Source organism: Cucurbita pepo, chromosome LG02, assembly GCF_002806865.2.
Source record: "Cucurbita pepo subsp. pepo cultivar mu-cu-16 chromosome LG02, ASM280686v2, whole genome shotgun sequence".
NCBI classification, from domain to species: domain Eukaryota; kingdom Viridiplantae; phylum Streptophyta; class Magnoliopsida; order Cucurbitales; family Cucurbitaceae; genus Cucurbita; species Cucurbita pepo.
The window spans coordinates 9,678,260-9,695,329 of NC_036639.1; the positions used below are offsets into that span (position 1 = coordinate 9,678,260).

Consider the following 17,070-nt stretch of genomic DNA (forward strand, 5'->3'; position numbering starts at 1 on the left):
AGGTATATTTATACTAAGCCTACAGGCTCATACAATTATTGGGTTTGACTCTATTAGATCAATATTTTAAATATATATATAGAATATATTAAAATTTTATAAAATCATTATTAGATTTATCGAATTAAGATAGGAACTTAACCTAAATAAATTTTAAATTAAAGTCGAAAGTAGATAAATCAAAATAGTTTTTTAAAAAATAGTATTTAAGCGAGCATTTTTTCCTATCATCTAATATATATATTGAATTACATAAATTTTCAAATGATTTGAGAACTCCATCGAGTTGAATACCATTCCAAACTATAAAGGTTGGGTTGAATTATATATATATTATAGTTTTGGTTGAATTACATTTTTGAAAAATCGAAAATTCAAATTCAAGAATTTATATATATATATATATATATGAAATTAATTACACAAGTTAGAAGGTTGATATATTATGTTCTTCCCACAAAATTTCAAGAACATTGCAACAACAAATTGTTGCTACCCTTACAAAGAAGAACTATATCTTCTCTCTATCGATATTNTTTTTTTTTTTTTTTTTTTTTTTTTTTTTTTTTTTTTTTTCTAAATTAAACTAACGATTTATCTTGAAGGTTTATGAAGCGTGAATGGCCAAATTGATCCAAATTTTCAAGGAAAAAGACGCACATTGATTTTAGTCGCGAGTAGCTGATACTGATAGATCATAAAGCTTTTGAACACCGACAAAGCGGGAATAGAGTAAGATTTCGATCAGGACTCACTTTATTTCTTCGGTTTATTGAATTAAGACAAAAAGTTGTAGCCCTGATTCGGCGACCTCCATAGACCGACACAGGTCCTCTTGAAGCCATCTGTTTCCAGTTTCCACTACCCCTTTTGCTGGAACACGAAGTTTAAACCCATGAACCCTACATTCAATCCATACCCAGATGAAAATTATGCAAAAATTAGGCGATTGATGAGGCAGACTGCGGATCATCACAACGCCCTATCGGACAAGGATCCGCACACCGATTTCAACAGCAACCAAGAAACCAAATGTGGGTTCAGTTCGATTCGAGTAATGGGTACGGTTGTGGTTTTGTTGATGTTCATTTCTGTGATCTTTTCACTCTCTGTTGTTCTTAGAGACCCGCCGTCTGATGCTGTAAATGATGGCTCAGATATGTGGATTCCTCAGTGGAACTCTGACCTAGGTACTCGATTTTGAACTTTCTGTAAATTGCTTCTTGCTCATTGCCATGTGAATTTCAGTTCAAATCGCTTTCAATTCATTGTGTGTCGAGTTCTTGAAGAGCCACCTTGTATTCAAACTGTTTGAGAAATTGACTGATTCAGTACTGAATGTTTAAGCTATCAAAATGATTTGGAATTTTGTGGCAATGAACTTGGATAAACCATTCAGACAAGTGCAGTATTTTTATTTGCCTCTTCTATCATTTCCACTACATTGTGAATTATTCTGAGTTCTGGCTACTCTTTCTTCATGATGAACTGACCCAATAGAGACAAAGATAAGAGTATCTTCAAGACTTTCCTTTCTTTATTGTGAGATAATCTGTTCTTATGTGCTGCTATATATGTAATCTAATAATTTAGTGTCTGATACTTGGGAAATTCTTCATAATTAGTCTTCCCCTGTAGCCATTTACAGTGTGAAATTTGTGTCATTCCAAGTATAATCTGTTGGCCTTCTTCTTTCAGTGGATTCTAAGGATAGAGATCTTCATACGGCTATACAGCCAGAGGATAAACTGCTAAGTGGCCTTCTTTCTGCCAAACATGGTGTAGGTTCTTGTCTCAGTAGGTACAATTCAGTGTTTTATCAACACAAGCTGGCGTTCGAACCCTCTTCTTACCTGATCGCCAAATTGCGGCGTTATGAAGATCTTCATAAGCGCTGCGGAGTTTATACTGAATCTTATAACAAAACTTTGGAGTGGCTTAGGTCTAATGGTAGTAGCAGCTCCTCAGACTGTAGATATCTGATATGGATTTCCTTCAGTGGATTAGGGAATAGAATACTAACTCTTGCTTCAGCGTTCCTTTATTCTCTCCTCACGAATCGTGTCCTACTAGTCGACCCTGGAACGGACATGACTGATCTCTTCTGTGAACCATTTCCTGAGGTTTCCTGGTTTCTTCCCCAAGATTTTCCGTTTAAAGAGGAGTTCAGTAACTTCAACCAGACCTCTCCTGATTGCTATGGGAAAATAATGAAGAACAGCATGAGAACAGATTCAAGTGGAGTGATCTTGCCTTCTGTTGTTTATCTTCATTTGGTGCATGATTATGATGATGATGATAAGCTTTTTTTCTGTGATCAAGACCAAGCTCTTCTGCAGCAATCACCATGGCTTGTTATGAAAACAGACAACTATTTTGTCCCATCTCTCTTTTTGATGTCGTCATTCGAGAAAGAACTCAATGATCTTTTCCCGAATAAAGATACTGTTTTCCACTTCTTGGGTCGATATCTGTTTCACCCCACGAATTCGGTTTGGGGACTGATTATGAGATATTATCAAGCTTACTTGGCTAGAGCTAGTGAAAGAATAGGTATTCAGATTAGAGTGTTTGATACAGGGACTGGACCTTTTCAACACATCCTGGATCAGGTCCTGACCTGTACCCTGAAGGAGAATCTGTTGCCACGAACCGATAGGCAGACGAATATCATCGGTCCAGTTAGTAATCCAAAGTCGAAGGCCGTGCTGATAACGTCCCTGAGCGCTGGTTACATGGAGAAGTTGAGAGACATTTACTGGGAGAATCCAACGGTGACGGGAGAGAGAATTAGTTTCTACCAACCAAGTCATGAGGAACACCAGCAAACTGAGAAGAGTATACATAACCAGAAGGCATTAGCAGAGATGTATTTGTTAAGTACAACTGATGTATTAGTCACCAGCTCATGGTCGACCTTCGGATATGTGGCTCAAGGTCTTGGCGGTCTGAAACCATGGATATTATACAAACCCGAAAACCGTACTGCCCCCGACCCACCTTGTGGTCAAGCCATGTCCATGGAACCCTGTTTCCATGCACCTCCTTTCTATGACTGCAAGGCTAAGAAAGGAGTTGACACTGGTAAACTTGTTCCTCATGTAAAGCATTGTGAGGACATGCCCTGGGGGATTAAGCTGGTTGATCAATATGATTGATGCTGTTTTTTTGTTGTGATAACTGTTGGAATGAACAAATTTTGCAGTTTGTAAACTACTGAAAAATATCATCCGTCTGGTATATTTTAGATTCCTGATATGTAAGATCTCACGTCGGTTAGAAAGGGGAACGAAGCATAACTTATGAGAGTGTGGAAACTTCTCTCTAGTAGACGCGTTTTAAAACCATGAGGCTGATGAGATACATAATGGGCTAAAGCGGACAATATCTGCTATCAGTGGGCTTAGGCTGTTACGCCATATTTCTAAAGTTTCCATGCTTATTATTATTTACATTTGGTAGTGAATTGAAAATAATTTAGAGTTTTAACCTCTTTCTCACTCTAAGGAGAATATCGAGAAGTTTCCCACGGCCGTCTACCAACCCACAACAAGAGATGCGAATGAAAGTGTCAATTCACCAAAGATATGTCAAAAGAGATAAAACGACTTGTCTATCGTGACCCAGAAAAAAAAAGAGAAGAAGATAATATAGTTTATACAATAAGAAACAATCTAAAAGTGTTATAAATGAATTAACACGTAAAAAGTAAAGAAGAAATATTGTATTGCTGTAAAAAGTAGTGGATAATATTGTGGAAAGTGGTAGTAGACATCACATTTCGACGCGACAATACTTGATTCCATTATTCTTAAAGATGCGAAGCTTGATTTTTCTTCTTATAATCTAATCTCGAAGATAAACTTGTATCTCTTTCTAGTTTCTTCTCTATATTATAAAAATACAGTCAAATTATACTAAATTTTAAGTTGTGCATTTAACCTAATATACGTAGATTTTACACGATAAGATTTTTTTAAAAAAAACGGTCAAATACTACTTTATAGTCTTCAATAAACTATACACTTTAATGGAAAATGTTTAAATGTTTTTGCATTTTAATTGGTTGAAACTATATAGTATAATCCAAAATGCAAAGTTTATTTATGTTATAATACTTGATACACATAAACTTTGTAGAAAAGTATTGGGATTTTCTTTACATGGAAATATGGATAACCTTCATCTCCCACCCAAACAAAAAGGAATTAAATTAAATAATTCACTCAATTTTGCTGCTCAAGAATTCAAGGGGTGGGGTGGAATAATGAACTTCATACCCAGCTGTGCATAGCAATGCCATGTGGCAAGTCACGATACGTCCACATCAATCACTATGTGTAGTGTTGTCAAAGACGTGATCCAATCCAACATTAAAAGTAAAGGTAACAACTCAAGCTCATCGCTAGCATATCGTCGTCACCCTCACAGTTTTAAAATGCTTCTTCTAGATAGAGAGGTTTCTACCATCTTATAATGACTGGTTCGTTTCTCTCTCCAACTAACATGGGATTTCACAATCCACCTTCCTTGGAGACCAACATCCTCGTTGGCACATCATTCGATGTCTTGGCTCTAATAACATTTGTAACAACCACAACCAAAGCTCACTGCTAGTATATATTGTCCAATTTGATCCATTATATATTGTCATCAGTCTCATAGTTGGGAAACACATCATTTAGGGAGAGTTTTCAGACCCTTCTAAAAAATGTTTTGTTTTCCTCTCCAACCGATATTAAATCTCACAGTAAACAAGCGTCGTTAAATTAAGACCTATTTGATAATGTTTTTGTTTCTTGTTTCTTATTTTTTAACTTCTTATTTCTATTTTTTTTAATAACTAGAAACGGGAATACGTTGGATAATCTTCCATGTTTCTTCCATACACGTTCCTCATTTAAAATAAAAACAAGCATATTTGACCGTCCTCCATCCAATTTGATCACAATCATATATGTGAGCTAAATTACACAAATATTTATCGACTAAATTAATAAAAAAAATAATATTTTTTAAACTTTTAAAATTTTCATTAATACAAAAAATCCTAAACTTAAAAATATATATATATATATATATATATATATATATATTCTCTTACCTAAAATTTATATTTTATTTTAAAAATATTCTTGAATTAAAAAAAAACCTTTTTCACTTTAAAAAAATATATTTAAAAAATATCTTTAATTTTTTAAAAATTTCATTAATATTCATTAAATTTTTTAAAAAGTTCAAAAATAATTTTACCCTATTAAAATAAAATAATAATAATAACATATAAAGTGTCAATAGATAAATTGCATGACAATAAAATAAAATATATAAAAAAAAATTAAAATAGTTTTTACATCCTAAATTCACATTAATTAAGCTCTTAAAAACAACCATTAACTCCAAATTAACATGTCTCATATATAACATAAACATGAAAAAGATTAGAACAAAATTTAATCAAAACTTAAACTTAATCATAATCATTCCTAATGCACTAATTACTTAATTATCATATAAAGATCTGAATATGAAAGCGAATATCCACATACTTATGTTTGCTTGTAAAAAAGAAAGAAAGAAGAAGATGGAGATAGAGACCATCCATTATCTTTATAATAACATCATCAATGGCTGCGGAAGCCATTAAAGTACTGCTCCAAGATCACTTTCAAACCACCAAACCCAACTCCATTTACACATAATAATAATGATGATGCCATCGATTTGGAATTTTCTTCAGTAATTCCACACCATGTTGGGATTCAATGCCACAGTTGAACCCGATGGATTCTCTTGATTTTCAAATGGAAATCGACCCATTTCCAGATTCGAAACAACAGAGCAGATTTCATTGTTCATATCAGAAATTAACCCTTTTTCTCCCTCTGGTTTGAATGTTCTACCCAGGTTTGGGAACTGTGGATTGTATGATGAATTGGGATTTGTGTTTCTTGGGAAAATGGAAGAGAAACTGAAAGGAAAATCAGTGATTTTGGGTAAGGTTCTTTGAGAAGAATCCATGGAGTTGGAGAAGCAGGGCACGTAAGGCGATTCAGAAACTGGTTTGATCTTGAATGAAGATGAAGAACACGACGAATCCTTCAATGGCGACACAGCTGAAGAACAAGAACCGTATTTAACTAACCCAGAAATATGAACTTTTTTCCCTCCACAGCTCTTCTGAAACACCCTTGAAATAACCCATTCGTTCTGCAGAACAAAAAGAAAAACAGAGTGCTCTGTAATTTCAAACGATTCTGAGGGTTAAACAGAGCAAAAAGTTCATACCTTTGCAGAGTTTGAGAGATTAATGGAAGAGGGTTTGCCTTCTAATCTGAATTCATGCATAACCCAATTGGATTTTTCACCTTTTGGTGCTCTTCCACAATAAAAAACAAGAGTTTTCTTCATACCCACAAGGGTTTTTCCTCTGTAAATCTCTTTATCTTTGCCAGTGGCTTTCCAATACCCTGATTCAGTGGCTCTGTTCGTTCTCAAACCAGTGGGATATTTTCTATCCCTTAAACAGAAAAAATACCATTCCTTTTCCCCCATTTTCGCTTTCCCTTCAACAAAAAACAAACATAATCAGTGATTTTAAAGCGAGATATAAAAAGGGTATGAAAAAGCTTCGATCTTACAGGGCAAATCCCAGGGCTCAGACTTGTTGAGATCAACCTCTCCAATGGGTTTGCAAGAGAAATTGGAATCCACCACTTTGTTGCAGAGATAATGAGAAATAAGCTCTTCATCAGTTGGGTGGAACCGAAATCCAGGCGGCAAAACAATCTGGGATTCTTCATTAACAGGACATGTCCTGTTTTCTTCCATGTTTTTGTTTTACAGAAACTCAGAGAGATCCTTGCAGAAGAAAGCAAAAACAGAGAGATTACAGAGAGGAGAGAGAAAGAGGAGAGAGAGAGAGAGAGAGAGAGAAATGAAAGTGAAAGAAAGGAGAAAGAAGAAAAGTGGAGAAGTTGAGTTGATGGAGCGAAAGGGGAGAAGAATGAGAAACATGAAGTGAAGTGAAGCTCCATAAAATAATATGCTCTGCTTAACTGACTTTCCTATTTCACTCAACGTGGCACGCCATGCCATGCCCAACTATTATATTATAAATTTGATCTTTTAACCTTCTTTCGACCATAGTTACGCTAGAAAGAAAAGTTTCCATATGAGTTCCCGTTCTTCGACATGGTTTCAGGATCGATAATATCGTTAGTATGAAAATAATGTGCGTACAGGCTTAAAATCGAGACACTAGAAACTCTAATTTGGTCATTTGAAGCACACAGCGTGAAAAAACTGAGTTGCTATCAATATGTTTTACATGGTTGCGTGGAAGGTTAAAATCTCATTATTTTGGCCCAGAAATATAGCCTATAAAAGTGTATCTACGTGCTTAACATTGAAACTGTAATTTGGAAACTCTAATTGGGTCGTATGATGCACACATGTAAAAAAATCGAGTCACGTCGATAATATCGACATTGTTGTGGGGAATATTAATATTCGAACATTTCAACTAAAATTTTGAAGAAAAAGAGACAAAAGTAATGTACGTGCACCCTTATAATCAAAACCCTAATTTAAAATTCCCTGAGTTCGCGATTGATAAATCTTTTTTTTTTTTTTTTTAAATATGACACAAAGATTCCCATTTTGCCCTTATTTTGGAGGAGAAGTATCAATGTCGGTTCTTATTTCTTCGTGTTCTTCTTCTCTAATTGAATTTTTTTTAGGATAATTTTTGCTGGATTATATTCAAATTATATCATCAAACATCCAAAGTTGTCGTGTACTACTTTTCATTAATGACCAAGAAAGAAGATGGTAGAAATGTTGTAAAAGAAGCTGCAACAATAATAACGTACGACAACAAAATACATTAAGGACAAACATAGAGTCTATCGCTGATAAACTAATATAACATCCCCTAATCATCAATAATTGTAATTATAATTGAAGCTTATGAACGATAGACTTCACTCACAATGGTAACCAATGAGCTAAGCNTATGAACGATAGACTTCACTCACAATGGTAACCAATGAGCTAAACATCGACATTACGATATTTTTATTAGATTAAACTAATATAACAATGCCTATAGTTTTTCAGTGATACAATACTATTACTGAAACGTTAGTACAACAACACATATTCAACAATGATGGTAACTATAACTGAAAACTATTAGTCGTCTGTGGACTTCGCTCAAAACGATAGTCTATCAGTAATAGACTCAACTACTAAGCTAATAAAAGTAAAATCGTCCATAACTCTAGTCGAGGAGTTTTTAGTCTTTTTACATAGATTAATTTGTCATATTATAAATAGTTTAAAATTTTTTTATATTATTTTGGCGTTTTGCCCATTCTTTTATTTCATTAAACATCAGTCAAACTCATTTGAATAAAGAATCTCATTCTCTAAAAATTGACAATTTATTTCTNGTACCAAAATGTCCTTGGGAATATATTCTTAATTGAATTCCATTATAATAACAAATGTAGGCAAATCAAACAATGAAACGAGGTTATCATCGTGTCAGCTAAAAATCATTTTCATTCTTACTAAATAAACACGACCGAAAATTACTTGTAGCTGACACGATGATAACCTCGTTTCATTGNACATAGATTAATTTGTCATATTATAAATAGTTTAAAATTTTTTCATTTTTTGATTTGCCTACATTTGTTATTATAATGGAATTCAATTAAGAATATATTCCCAAGGACATTTTGGTACTTACACTTCGTGTTAATTATATAATATAGTATTATATTACTTAAATTAACATTTAGCATAAGAAGAAAATTCAAATATTGACCAAGTAAAGGGGAATAATACTTTAGGATAAAACCACCTGCTTTTTAAGAATAAAATGATTATAAAAGAGATGTTAAATAATAATGTAAAACAATTAACTTTATTAGCAAAAATACACAAAAATAAAATATTCTCATACTTATACGCCACCGTTTCTTTCCATATGAACACAAGAATGTAAAACCAATTCCCAGATTTGGATTGTAAGAAGAGGGCCATTCTAATTTTATTCAAACTCTGTTCACTGAAATTTTCAAACACATTCGAAGCTACGACGAACGTGTCGAGTACTCGTTCATGTACGTATGTGTATACATTATTCTCTGCGTATGGTTAGAACACAGATTCAAGCTAAGAGCTTTTTTTTGCTTTCTTGTCTTGCCAGGCTTTCCTCTCCGCTTCTATCTTTGCCTTAACGCTTGCACGAAAACCTTTATACGGTTCGTATTCGAATAAAGCTTGAAGAACCTGTAAATAGATAACGAATTAATAACATTTTTTAATATTTCGTTGTTATGCAGGTCGAACAGGATCTGTTCTATAGGCTGTACAGCTATGTCAAGTAAGTGTTACAACAGTACCATAACAGGTTTGTGCAAAGCTTTACCTCTAACAAAACGAAGAACGGAGCCATTAGAAAAGCTTGAGTAAGGTTGTCGATGAGAGCGGGTGCTCGTTTCTACCGAGTGAAACCAAAAAGCAACATCCATAAGGGATTAAGTTTGAAAAACAAGTTTATGGTTTGAGATGTTTAACTAAGTAGTTACCTCGAATACTCCATGGCCAATAAACTGACTTGTCCAGCAGAACAACTGTGCAGCCAACACTACCTGATATATTAGATGACAAAATAACCAGCTTTAGCTATAAATTCTGCAATAATTTGAACATGTCACATAGATCCAAGTGGTACTCGAAAGTTTACAGATGTGAAATGAGGGGATCACAGTACGTCGAGTCCTCGAAGAAACTCGAAAAGGGTTGTGCCTATCAAGTTATGACGATATCAAAAAAGAAAGGGATACAATGTCAATCATGTTATGTACTGGTGCAGACTTTTGGAAAAAGGTGGCCATAGGTTATCTAAAAGGAATCTAATCTCCAAGCTGGTCCAACACTCAATAGCTGCAACCTATCTCGTCCCAAATATCGTCACAAAATGTAACAGACCAAGCCTACCGATAGCAAATATTGTCCTCTTTAAATTTTCCATTTCGAGCTTCCCCTCAAAGTTTTTAAAACGCGTCTGATATGGAGAGGCTTCCACACCCTTATAAAGAATGTTTCGTTTCCCTAACGTGGGATCAAACACAAAAACTTTGAGATAATTCTCACAGAAGTACATCAGATAGAGGCTCAAAATCCCTTCAATATTGATGTCTATCTAAGTTTTGCTTAGTTCAGCATCAAGAGGATGAGGACGAGGACGAGGACGAGGACGATTAAAGGACACGTTGGGTCGAAGGAAGAACAACATCAATCAGTGTTCTAAGAAGATCTTTGTCATATAACCCAATCAAGAAAAGACTTACTGCCAAATTAAAGTGTCATTTGAACCTAACCCAACTATTTCTTAGGCATGCGGCATGACTTACTTTACTTGCAGCCAGAAACCAACATTTTTTTTTTTTTTCATAAACACCATAGCTAGAAAAGTGTGTTGATAATAAGCACAGACGTTACACGAATTTGATAAACAAATGGAAAGGTGATGTCTATTCAGTTCTAGCTACAACATTTAAAGATCAGTAACAATTGTCAGTGGGGCAATTGATCAGTAAAAATAAGCCCAAACAACAGCTGAGATATCTATTTACAGACTTTGATCAGAAAACAGAACAAGAAATAAGGCCTTATAAGAGCTAGCATATGTGTTCATAGTTCTTTAAGAACAGACGGTTTGCCAACATAATTCAACTAATAAATAGGAGCAATAAATTCCACAACAACCATGAAGTCGGAAGAATTAAATAAAGCTCTAGAGAACAGAGTTACATAAATGGTTCAAATATTCAAACTCAAGCAGAAACCAGACAACGTAAATAGGGCTAGTTAAAGATCTGTGAAAGAATTAAAACAAACAAACGGGAATCAAAAGAAGAAAAAAGGGCGTTCACCTTCCATGTGAGAGTGTAGCCAAGCTTAAAAGCGAACACACTAGCTCCAACCCAGCAGAGAAGACACATTAAAGCCGCCAAAGATCCAGCTCTCTTATCCAAAAGAACATAGAAAGTGCCATAAATGAAAGCAAAGAGAAACCCAAAATTCAAAACGAGGCCAGTGTTGAACCCACATGGGCATTTGGGGAGAGAATAGAAAGAGGGGGTGTAGTAGAAGAGCATGAGCGCAGTGAAGAAAATTGGCCAAACAAAGAGAATATGGATGAAAATATTAGTTGGGTTGCTATGATAAGCGCCATAGAATGCAAAATGCCTCTCGAGATCGAACAATCCGCGCCTTCCCATCGGAACTTTTCCAATTTAAACGAGAAATACAGAAAGAAATGGGTGTGAGAAAGAAGTGGGAGATTGAATGGGACTAAAAAGAGGGATAAAGCTAGGGGATTACGAAAACCAGAGCAGGAAGGCACATCGAAATATGTGTAATCGATGTGTGGAATGGCAGGGTTTTGGCATCCGATTTGCAGGTTTTGGACTTGTCTTTTTATATCACGGCCGCGTTTGAATTGGAATAATGGAAATTTGAATGCTTACTACCAATGGTTGTGAAGAACAGGAAGCTCCCATGACCACAGAAAAGAGGCCCAAACAAGGGCAGGACAATCGAGCGTACCAAATTAGAGAGTTGCAACAGCTCCAAAGAATTAGAAGGCCAGCGCCAAGACCCATGATTGCAACAAGAAATCTAAAATTGGGGCATGATCATCACTGCCCATCTCAAATTGAGAAGGGATCAAACTAGTAGAAGCAATCAGGTAGCCCAAAAATCCAAAACTAGCGGCTGCAATATTAGGGCCACTAACAGGAAGGTCGACTACTCCAAATTAATTAAATGATTGGATTAAAATAATTCATCTATTTTAAACCATTGATTCATGTATTCCTCTTTTATTTAGGGTCGCATGTTGATCAACTTTTGTCTTAGTTTGTCTCCGAACTAAATTCTACTCTGAGATGTTTTTCTCTGATATCAATTGTAATAACCCGATTTACTACTTCGATGAGCTACTACATGCATCACATGTTGTTATCTTTTAAAACGTAAAAACCAATGAGCATTTTATCCAATAAAATAGTATATTGTGATCCGTGACTGCCTGCTTGGTGGGGATGACTTATCCATTATGGGTAAACAAGAAACCCGACTCTACTAATTCGAAGACGTTGTCCAAGAGAAGGAAATGAAAGCAATAATGCACTCCACTTGGGGTACGATCACAGGATCGATACTCAAAGAAATTGACGGTAGCCTAATAAAAAACGTGTAAAAAGAAAATGAAGAATTGTCCTCAATCAAGTACTAGTTGTAGACCCATGCCGAAATTCCTAGTGGTCTCCTCTTGAATGCCGTCTCATGTTTTTGGACGCGCATTTCAAAATTCTAATATAATAATTGACGTAGATATTTGTAAATGATAAAATATATGTAATGTTTATTTTTTTTTTAAAGTTAATAGACAAAATATTAATAATATAAAAAATTGATAAAATGGCGATTAATAATGGTAAATAAATAGTTAATAATATATTATTTATGTAATTAACTTTACATATGATAAATTAACAATATAGAAGATGACCGACATAAAGGAAACGGGTATGCTTAAATGTGGGGTCATGCTGAGTTGGAATGTCGTTAATCCACGTCAGTTCCACGACTTAGGGGTATAGTTGGGACCCACAAGTCTCCATATATTATATTTTTTATTATAATAATAAAGCTGGAGGGACCAGTGGAGCACGTGTGTTGTTATTGTTTTATGTGGAACAACCTGGACGGCGTCGATTCCGGTTGTGTGAAATTACTTTACTTTTAATTTTTAAATATGTAAATATAAGAAACTACGTTTTTAACCTTTTCTTACGACTATTAAAATAAAATTAAAATATTTCTTAATTAAATATTTAAAATTAAATTAATATATGTTCTGAAAACTAATATTTTATTTTTATTAAAAATAAAAATGTGAACCGATAATTCATACCAATTCAACTCAAAAAATTAAAAAATTAAAGTGTATTTGGCTCTCTTCCGCTCAGAAATGTAATGTTTCTATTGGACCATTTGTATCTATAAGGTATTAGGATCCTAATCCACGGATCTCTGAGAAATCAAAATAAGAGGATCGAACCATTTCTTCGGCTCCTTTTTCAAATTTGATAAATGTTGGTTGATCGGATCTATTTGAGCTAGGATAAAACTCGTTTTCGTCTCTGGAGATAGTCTTCGCTCTTAGAAGCAAGAAAACAACTCGTGTTGATATGTGAGGATAATTTTCACTCTTAGAAGCGAGATGTAAGTAACACAACTATGTCGAAACAAAATACTAGAGACATCATATGCCAAATCCAGATTGGTGTTTTGATTTGCGCAGTTATCGCTCTTTTCCCCGTTAAGATCGGTGAGTAAAAACGTTGAACCGTCAACGATGCTTTACAACTTCCCATTCTCCATGGGAATCTGATTCTTTACTTCACATTTGATGGAACCAAATTCATACCCATTTCATCAGAATCTACCAGCTCCCTAATAACCATTCCATATAGTTTCAAAAGCATATGAGAAGACAAGAATCGAATAGCAACCAAAAGCATGATCTGTGTATTAGAAAACTGAAACAGATAGCCAATTCCAGTTCTTACAACAGATTGGCAATGCAGAGAAGCAAGGCACACACTAAGAAAAACCAGAGGGCCTTGCTTATGGGGCAAACCCCAGATCCTCACTATGTACAACACAATCTCAAAAACAAAAGAATTCATCAACTAATAATCTTTCAATTTGCTTAGTGTTATCATAGCTTTACACTTTAAGAATCAGGTGATTCTCTTCCCTTTTATTGCCTGATGTGTCCCAAGAACTATAAGTATATAGATCCTTCAATGTTGCTTCCTTGTGATATGGTAATGGTGAACTTAATGATAATTCACCCGCCATTGCTAACCGTTCGAGCTCGGATTCGTCTAACCCTTTAGCTGGAAGGATGCTACATCGGTCGGTTCCGTGTTTCGCCAATGCATCCTTGAATTTCTTAATCTGCAATGTCAAAATGGAATATGGGAAGAATTAGATTCTAGCTATGGAGATTCTTTTCTTTGTGTTCAATCTGGGCTATTGTTCTTACAGTTGAGATTGTACAGCTAAAGCTACAAACGCGACCTTCTCCACCTCTATAGAACCTGAAGAAGGGAAGAACACGTATATGGAGAGCTTGGCACATGGTTTTGAGCTCCTCAAAGTTAACTTTGAGAAAAATTGCATCAGGGTGTAACTCAGCTAGTTGACAGATCTGATATAGAAATGGATTCAATCAGCAAAATCCCAGAATCCCAAGTTCAAAATTGATTCCTAATGCATAACCCTAAACTTAAACTAGAACAAGAACTTAAGCAGCAAACAAGATGATATACCTTAGGATGAAGGGTTTTGCAACCTCCACAGCCAGGGGAATAAAAGTCAATAATGGCTAATCTATCACCAGCATCAAGCAATGCCTCCACGAGGGCTTGTGCAGAGTGGATCTCCACCATGTTAGGTTTCAAGCTCTTTTCCCACCATCTCTGACTTCGCCCAATACAGATAGAAGCCTGTGCCTGAAACCACAAATCAATTTCAGACCCACCACAACATTACCAAAGAGACACTAAATCTGAAACTAGGAATTATTACAAAGACGAAATCTGGGGCTTACATTGATGGTTAGGACATTTGGGGATTTAGGGTTCGAGTTTCTAACGCCATTTTGATCCGAAACCACGACAGGGCTCCCCAAGAAATCGACGCGCAAATCAGGGAAGCCCTTCTGGGTCGACCCTTTTAAATTAACAGTACAAACCCCAGAAATCACAGACGATTTGGAAGAACGGAAGTTATCCTTGAGCCCGGAAACAGAGAGACCAGTCTTCAACGAACAAGCCATGGCGGAGAGAAATCAAAAGCAAAAAATGGAAGAACCCCACTAAAAGAATAGCCTGAAAATCAATCTGGGTTGAAGCAGAATCGAGTTGGCAACAAGGAAGAACACGAAACCCACCTGTAATACTTAAAGTAAGAACCAAAACCAAGAGAAGAAACAGCGAAAATGAGGAGGAGGAAAGGGAAAGGGAGAAGGAAAATTAGGAGGAAGAAGGAGACATATAAAGAAAGAAGAAAGGAAGAAAATGGGAGAAGTGGGGCAGTCTGATTCGGATTAAACTTTATCCATTTGATCCAAAGAATTGAGAGAGAAGAGGGTAAGATTCGGGATTTGGATAGTGGGTTTTGTTTAAATTTGGACTTTATCCAGGATAATTAACGATTGATTTAAGTGGATTAGTATTTTGAATCTCTAAATTAATGGCTGATTAATTGTGGATTAGGTCTGGATTATGAGGATCGAACGGAAATAACGCGATTACTCACTATAATTTTCCCATTTTCGCTTATCTTCCAAATTTTTGGATAAGGATTTTTCTTTTTCTTTCCTTTTCTTTCTTCCTTTTTTTTTTTTTCTTTTTTTTTTTTTTTGTTGCAGTTTTGAGTTTCCACGTATTTATCTTCCGAAATTACTCTCTTACCCCCCTTTCGTCGTTATCGAAACACACGTTAACCTAGATGCTGTGTTTCTGTAGTGTGTAATTACTATTTTACCCCGTCGTAAAGAAAAATAATATATATTCTTTTACTCTGAGTATCACGTGGCATGGGTTAGTTGGAGTGAGTTTTATTATTATACTTTTTAAATATTAATATTAATTTTAAAATATAAAGTTCTATCCTTAAAAAAAAAAAAAAAAATGAAATCGTGATGATTACGTAAAAATAATTACAAATAAAATGGTTACGTATTGCATTATTTTTTTTTTTATCAATTTTAAATATATATTTATTCCAAATCATATACCAAACTAGGTGTTTTATATTATAATGATAACGATTTCTTTGTGAGCTCACAAAAAAAAATGTAGGATTTAGAAAAATTAATTAAATATTTAAACATAATGTAATATACATTTATACATACATACATATATATATATATATGTATATGTATATGTATATGTACCCTATTGTCTTTCATTTCATTTATTTTTATAATCTAATTTACGTCTCGTATTCAATATATTAATTAATTAGCATTATGTATCAAATAACATTTGGAAATCAATTTTTAAAAAAATTATTAGAAATTAGATAAATATATAAAGATAAGTAATTACATATATTCCTTATGATCCATATATTTTTGTATGGCATATGGGCCGTGGTTGGGCCTTGCAGACACAAAGGTTTGATGGACAAAAAAACATCATGAACTTGTTTTTTTTTTTTTTTTTTTTTTTTTTTAATTATTAAAAACAAAATAGGCAAGGACTAAGAATTTCATTTTTTTTTTTCACTTTTTTTTTTTTATAAAATATATATATTATTTTTCATTTTATTTTTTTAAAGGTATATTTATACATTATTTTAATTACTTATATTATCTTAAATATTTCAAGTTTCATTTTTACTTATATATTTAGTGAATAATGCTACTCTGGATTATTATATATCTTATTTTTACTTCTTTTTTTTTTTCACTCATTATTTTAATTTTAAAATTTATGTCCACTTTTTTTATTTTTTTTATTTGGTATTTATTAAGTTCTTTGAATCTAATAGATTTATCAACTTTGACATTTTTTAACTTTAAATTTATATCTAATTAAACATTAAATTTTAATTTTGTAACAATTAAATATATTAATTTTTTAATTAAAAAAATATTGAATAGGTGGAAAGCTTATTTAAATTTCTGTGTATTACATACAAAATTAATATATTAACTATCTATTTAGACACATAAATTTTAAAGTTTTGAGACAAATTTAAAAAATAAAATAAAATAAAATTCAATAGATTTTATATTATGTATAAGAATATTTACTAAAACCAATGAGAAAGTTCTATATTCATAATTATTTAGATAATCAAATAAATTAAAAGAGTAATAAATAAAAAGAGCAATAAATAAAAAGATAAATATGATACTATGGTAAGTCGTAATGGAAGACAAATATGTAGATATTTACC

At 33.8% G+C, this 17,070-nt stretch overlaps 4 protein-coding genes across 6 annotated transcripts; 1 reads left to right on the forward strand and 3 right to left on the reverse strand.

Moving 5' to 3' along the window:
* The first annotated feature begins 564 nt into the window (after positions 1-564).
* LOC111789375 (galactoside 2-alpha-L-fucosyltransferase-like) lies at positions 565-3,275 on the forward strand. 3 transcript variants are annotated; one of them, XM_023670128.1, is made up of 3 exons: positions 565-732; positions 820-1,190; positions 1,699-3,275. In XM_023670128.1, exons 2-3 carry the CDS (start codon positions 896-898, stop codon positions 3,156-3,158), a joined length of 1,755 nt encoding a protein of 584 aa, XP_023525896.1. In that variant the 5' UTR covers positions 565-732; positions 820-895; the 3' UTR covers positions 3,159-3,275. The 3 variants fall into 3 exon arrangements, with proteins under 3 accessions (XP_023525896.1, XP_023525895.1, XP_023525897.1); XM_023670129.1 differs by lacking the exon at positions 565-732 and having other exon boundaries at positions 914-1,034; positions 1,123-1,190; XM_023670127.1 differs by lacking the exon at positions 565-732 and having other exon boundaries at positions 741-1,190.
* A 2,177-nt stretch (positions 3,276-5,452) lies between these two features.
* LOC111786687 (NAC domain-containing protein 100-like) lies at positions 5,453-7,016 on the reverse strand. The gene is made up of 3 exons (XM_023666920.1): positions 6,642-7,016; positions 6,289-6,566; positions 5,453-6,210 (listed from the first exon to the last, which is right to left on the reverse strand). The coding sequence occupies exons 1-3, from the start codon at positions 6,829-6,831 to the stop codon at positions 5,737-5,739; spliced, it is 942 nt and encodes a 313-aa protein (XP_023522688.1). The 5' UTR covers positions 6,832-7,016; the 3' UTR covers positions 5,453-5,736.
* Positions 7,017-8,916: 1,900 nt separating this feature from the next.
* On the reverse strand, positions 8,917-11,750 carry LOC111789394 (uncharacterized endoplasmic reticulum membrane protein YGL010W-like). Its single transcript, XM_023670155.1, has 4 exons — positions 10,953-11,750; positions 9,603-9,665; positions 9,443-9,514; positions 8,917-9,303 (listed from the first exon to the last, which is right to left on the reverse strand). The coding sequence occupies exons 1-4, from the start codon at positions 11,298-11,300 to the stop codon at positions 9,187-9,189; spliced, it is 600 nt and encodes a 199-aa protein (XP_023525923.1). The 5' UTR covers positions 11,301-11,750; the 3' UTR covers positions 8,917-9,186.
* A 1,844-nt stretch (positions 11,751-13,594) lies between these two features.
* On the reverse strand, positions 13,595-15,146 carry LOC111789407 (thioredoxin-like 1-2, chloroplastic). The gene is made up of 4 exons (XM_023670171.1): positions 14,708-15,146; positions 14,427-14,609; positions 14,141-14,305; positions 13,595-14,052 (listed from the first exon to the last, which is right to left on the reverse strand). The coding sequence occupies exons 1-4, from the start codon at positions 14,933-14,935 to the stop codon at positions 13,819-13,821; spliced, it is 810 nt and encodes a 269-aa protein (XP_023525939.1). The 5' UTR covers positions 14,936-15,146; the 3' UTR covers positions 13,595-13,818.
* Between the last annotated feature and the right edge of the window lie 1,924 nt (positions 15,147-17,070).

Coding starts and splice junctions, on each gene's coding strand:
- LOC111789375 (XM_023670128.1), top strand. CDS start 896: ATGAACCCTACATTCAATCCATACCCAGATGAAAATTATGCAAAAATT. Junction 1,191..1,698: donor TCAGTGGAACTCTGACCTAG/GTACTCGATTTT, acceptor TTCTTCTTTCAG/TGGATTCTAAGGATAGAGAT.
- LOC111786687 (XM_023666920.1), bottom strand. CDS start 6,831: ATGGAAGAAAACAGGACATGTCCTGTTAATGAAGAATCCCAGATTGTT. Junction 6,567..6,641: donor TGAGCCCTGGGATTTGCCCT/GTAAGATCGAAG, acceptor TTTTTGTTGAAG/GGAAAGCGAAAATGGGGGAA. Junction 6,211..6,288: donor ATCTCTCAAACTCTGCAAAG/GTATGAACTTTT, acceptor TTTGTTCTGCAG/AACGAATGGGTTATTTCAAG.
- LOC111789394 (XM_023670155.1), bottom strand. CDS start 11,300: ATGGGAAGGCGCGGATTGTTCGATCTCGAGAGGCATTTTGCATTCTAT. Junction 9,666..10,952: donor GCTACACTCTCACATGGAAG/GTGAACGCCCTT, acceptor CTAATATATCAG/GTAGTGTTGGCTGCACAGTT. Junction 9,304..9,442: donor CGTTCTTCGTTTTGTTAGAG/GTAAAGCTTTGC, acceptor ATCTATTTACAG/GTTCTTCAAGCTTTATTCGA.
- LOC111789407 (XM_023670171.1), bottom strand. CDS start 14,935: ATGGCTTGTTCGTTGAAGACTGGTCTCTCTGTTTCCGGGCTCAAGGAT. Junction 14,610..14,707: donor CAAATGTCCTAACCATCAAT/GTAAGCCCCAGA, acceptor TTGTGGTTTCAG/GCACAGGCTTCTATCTGTAT. Junction 14,053..14,140: donor TTAGCTGTACAATCTCAACT/GTAAGAACAATA, acceptor TTGACATTGCAG/ATTAAGAAATTCAAGGATGC.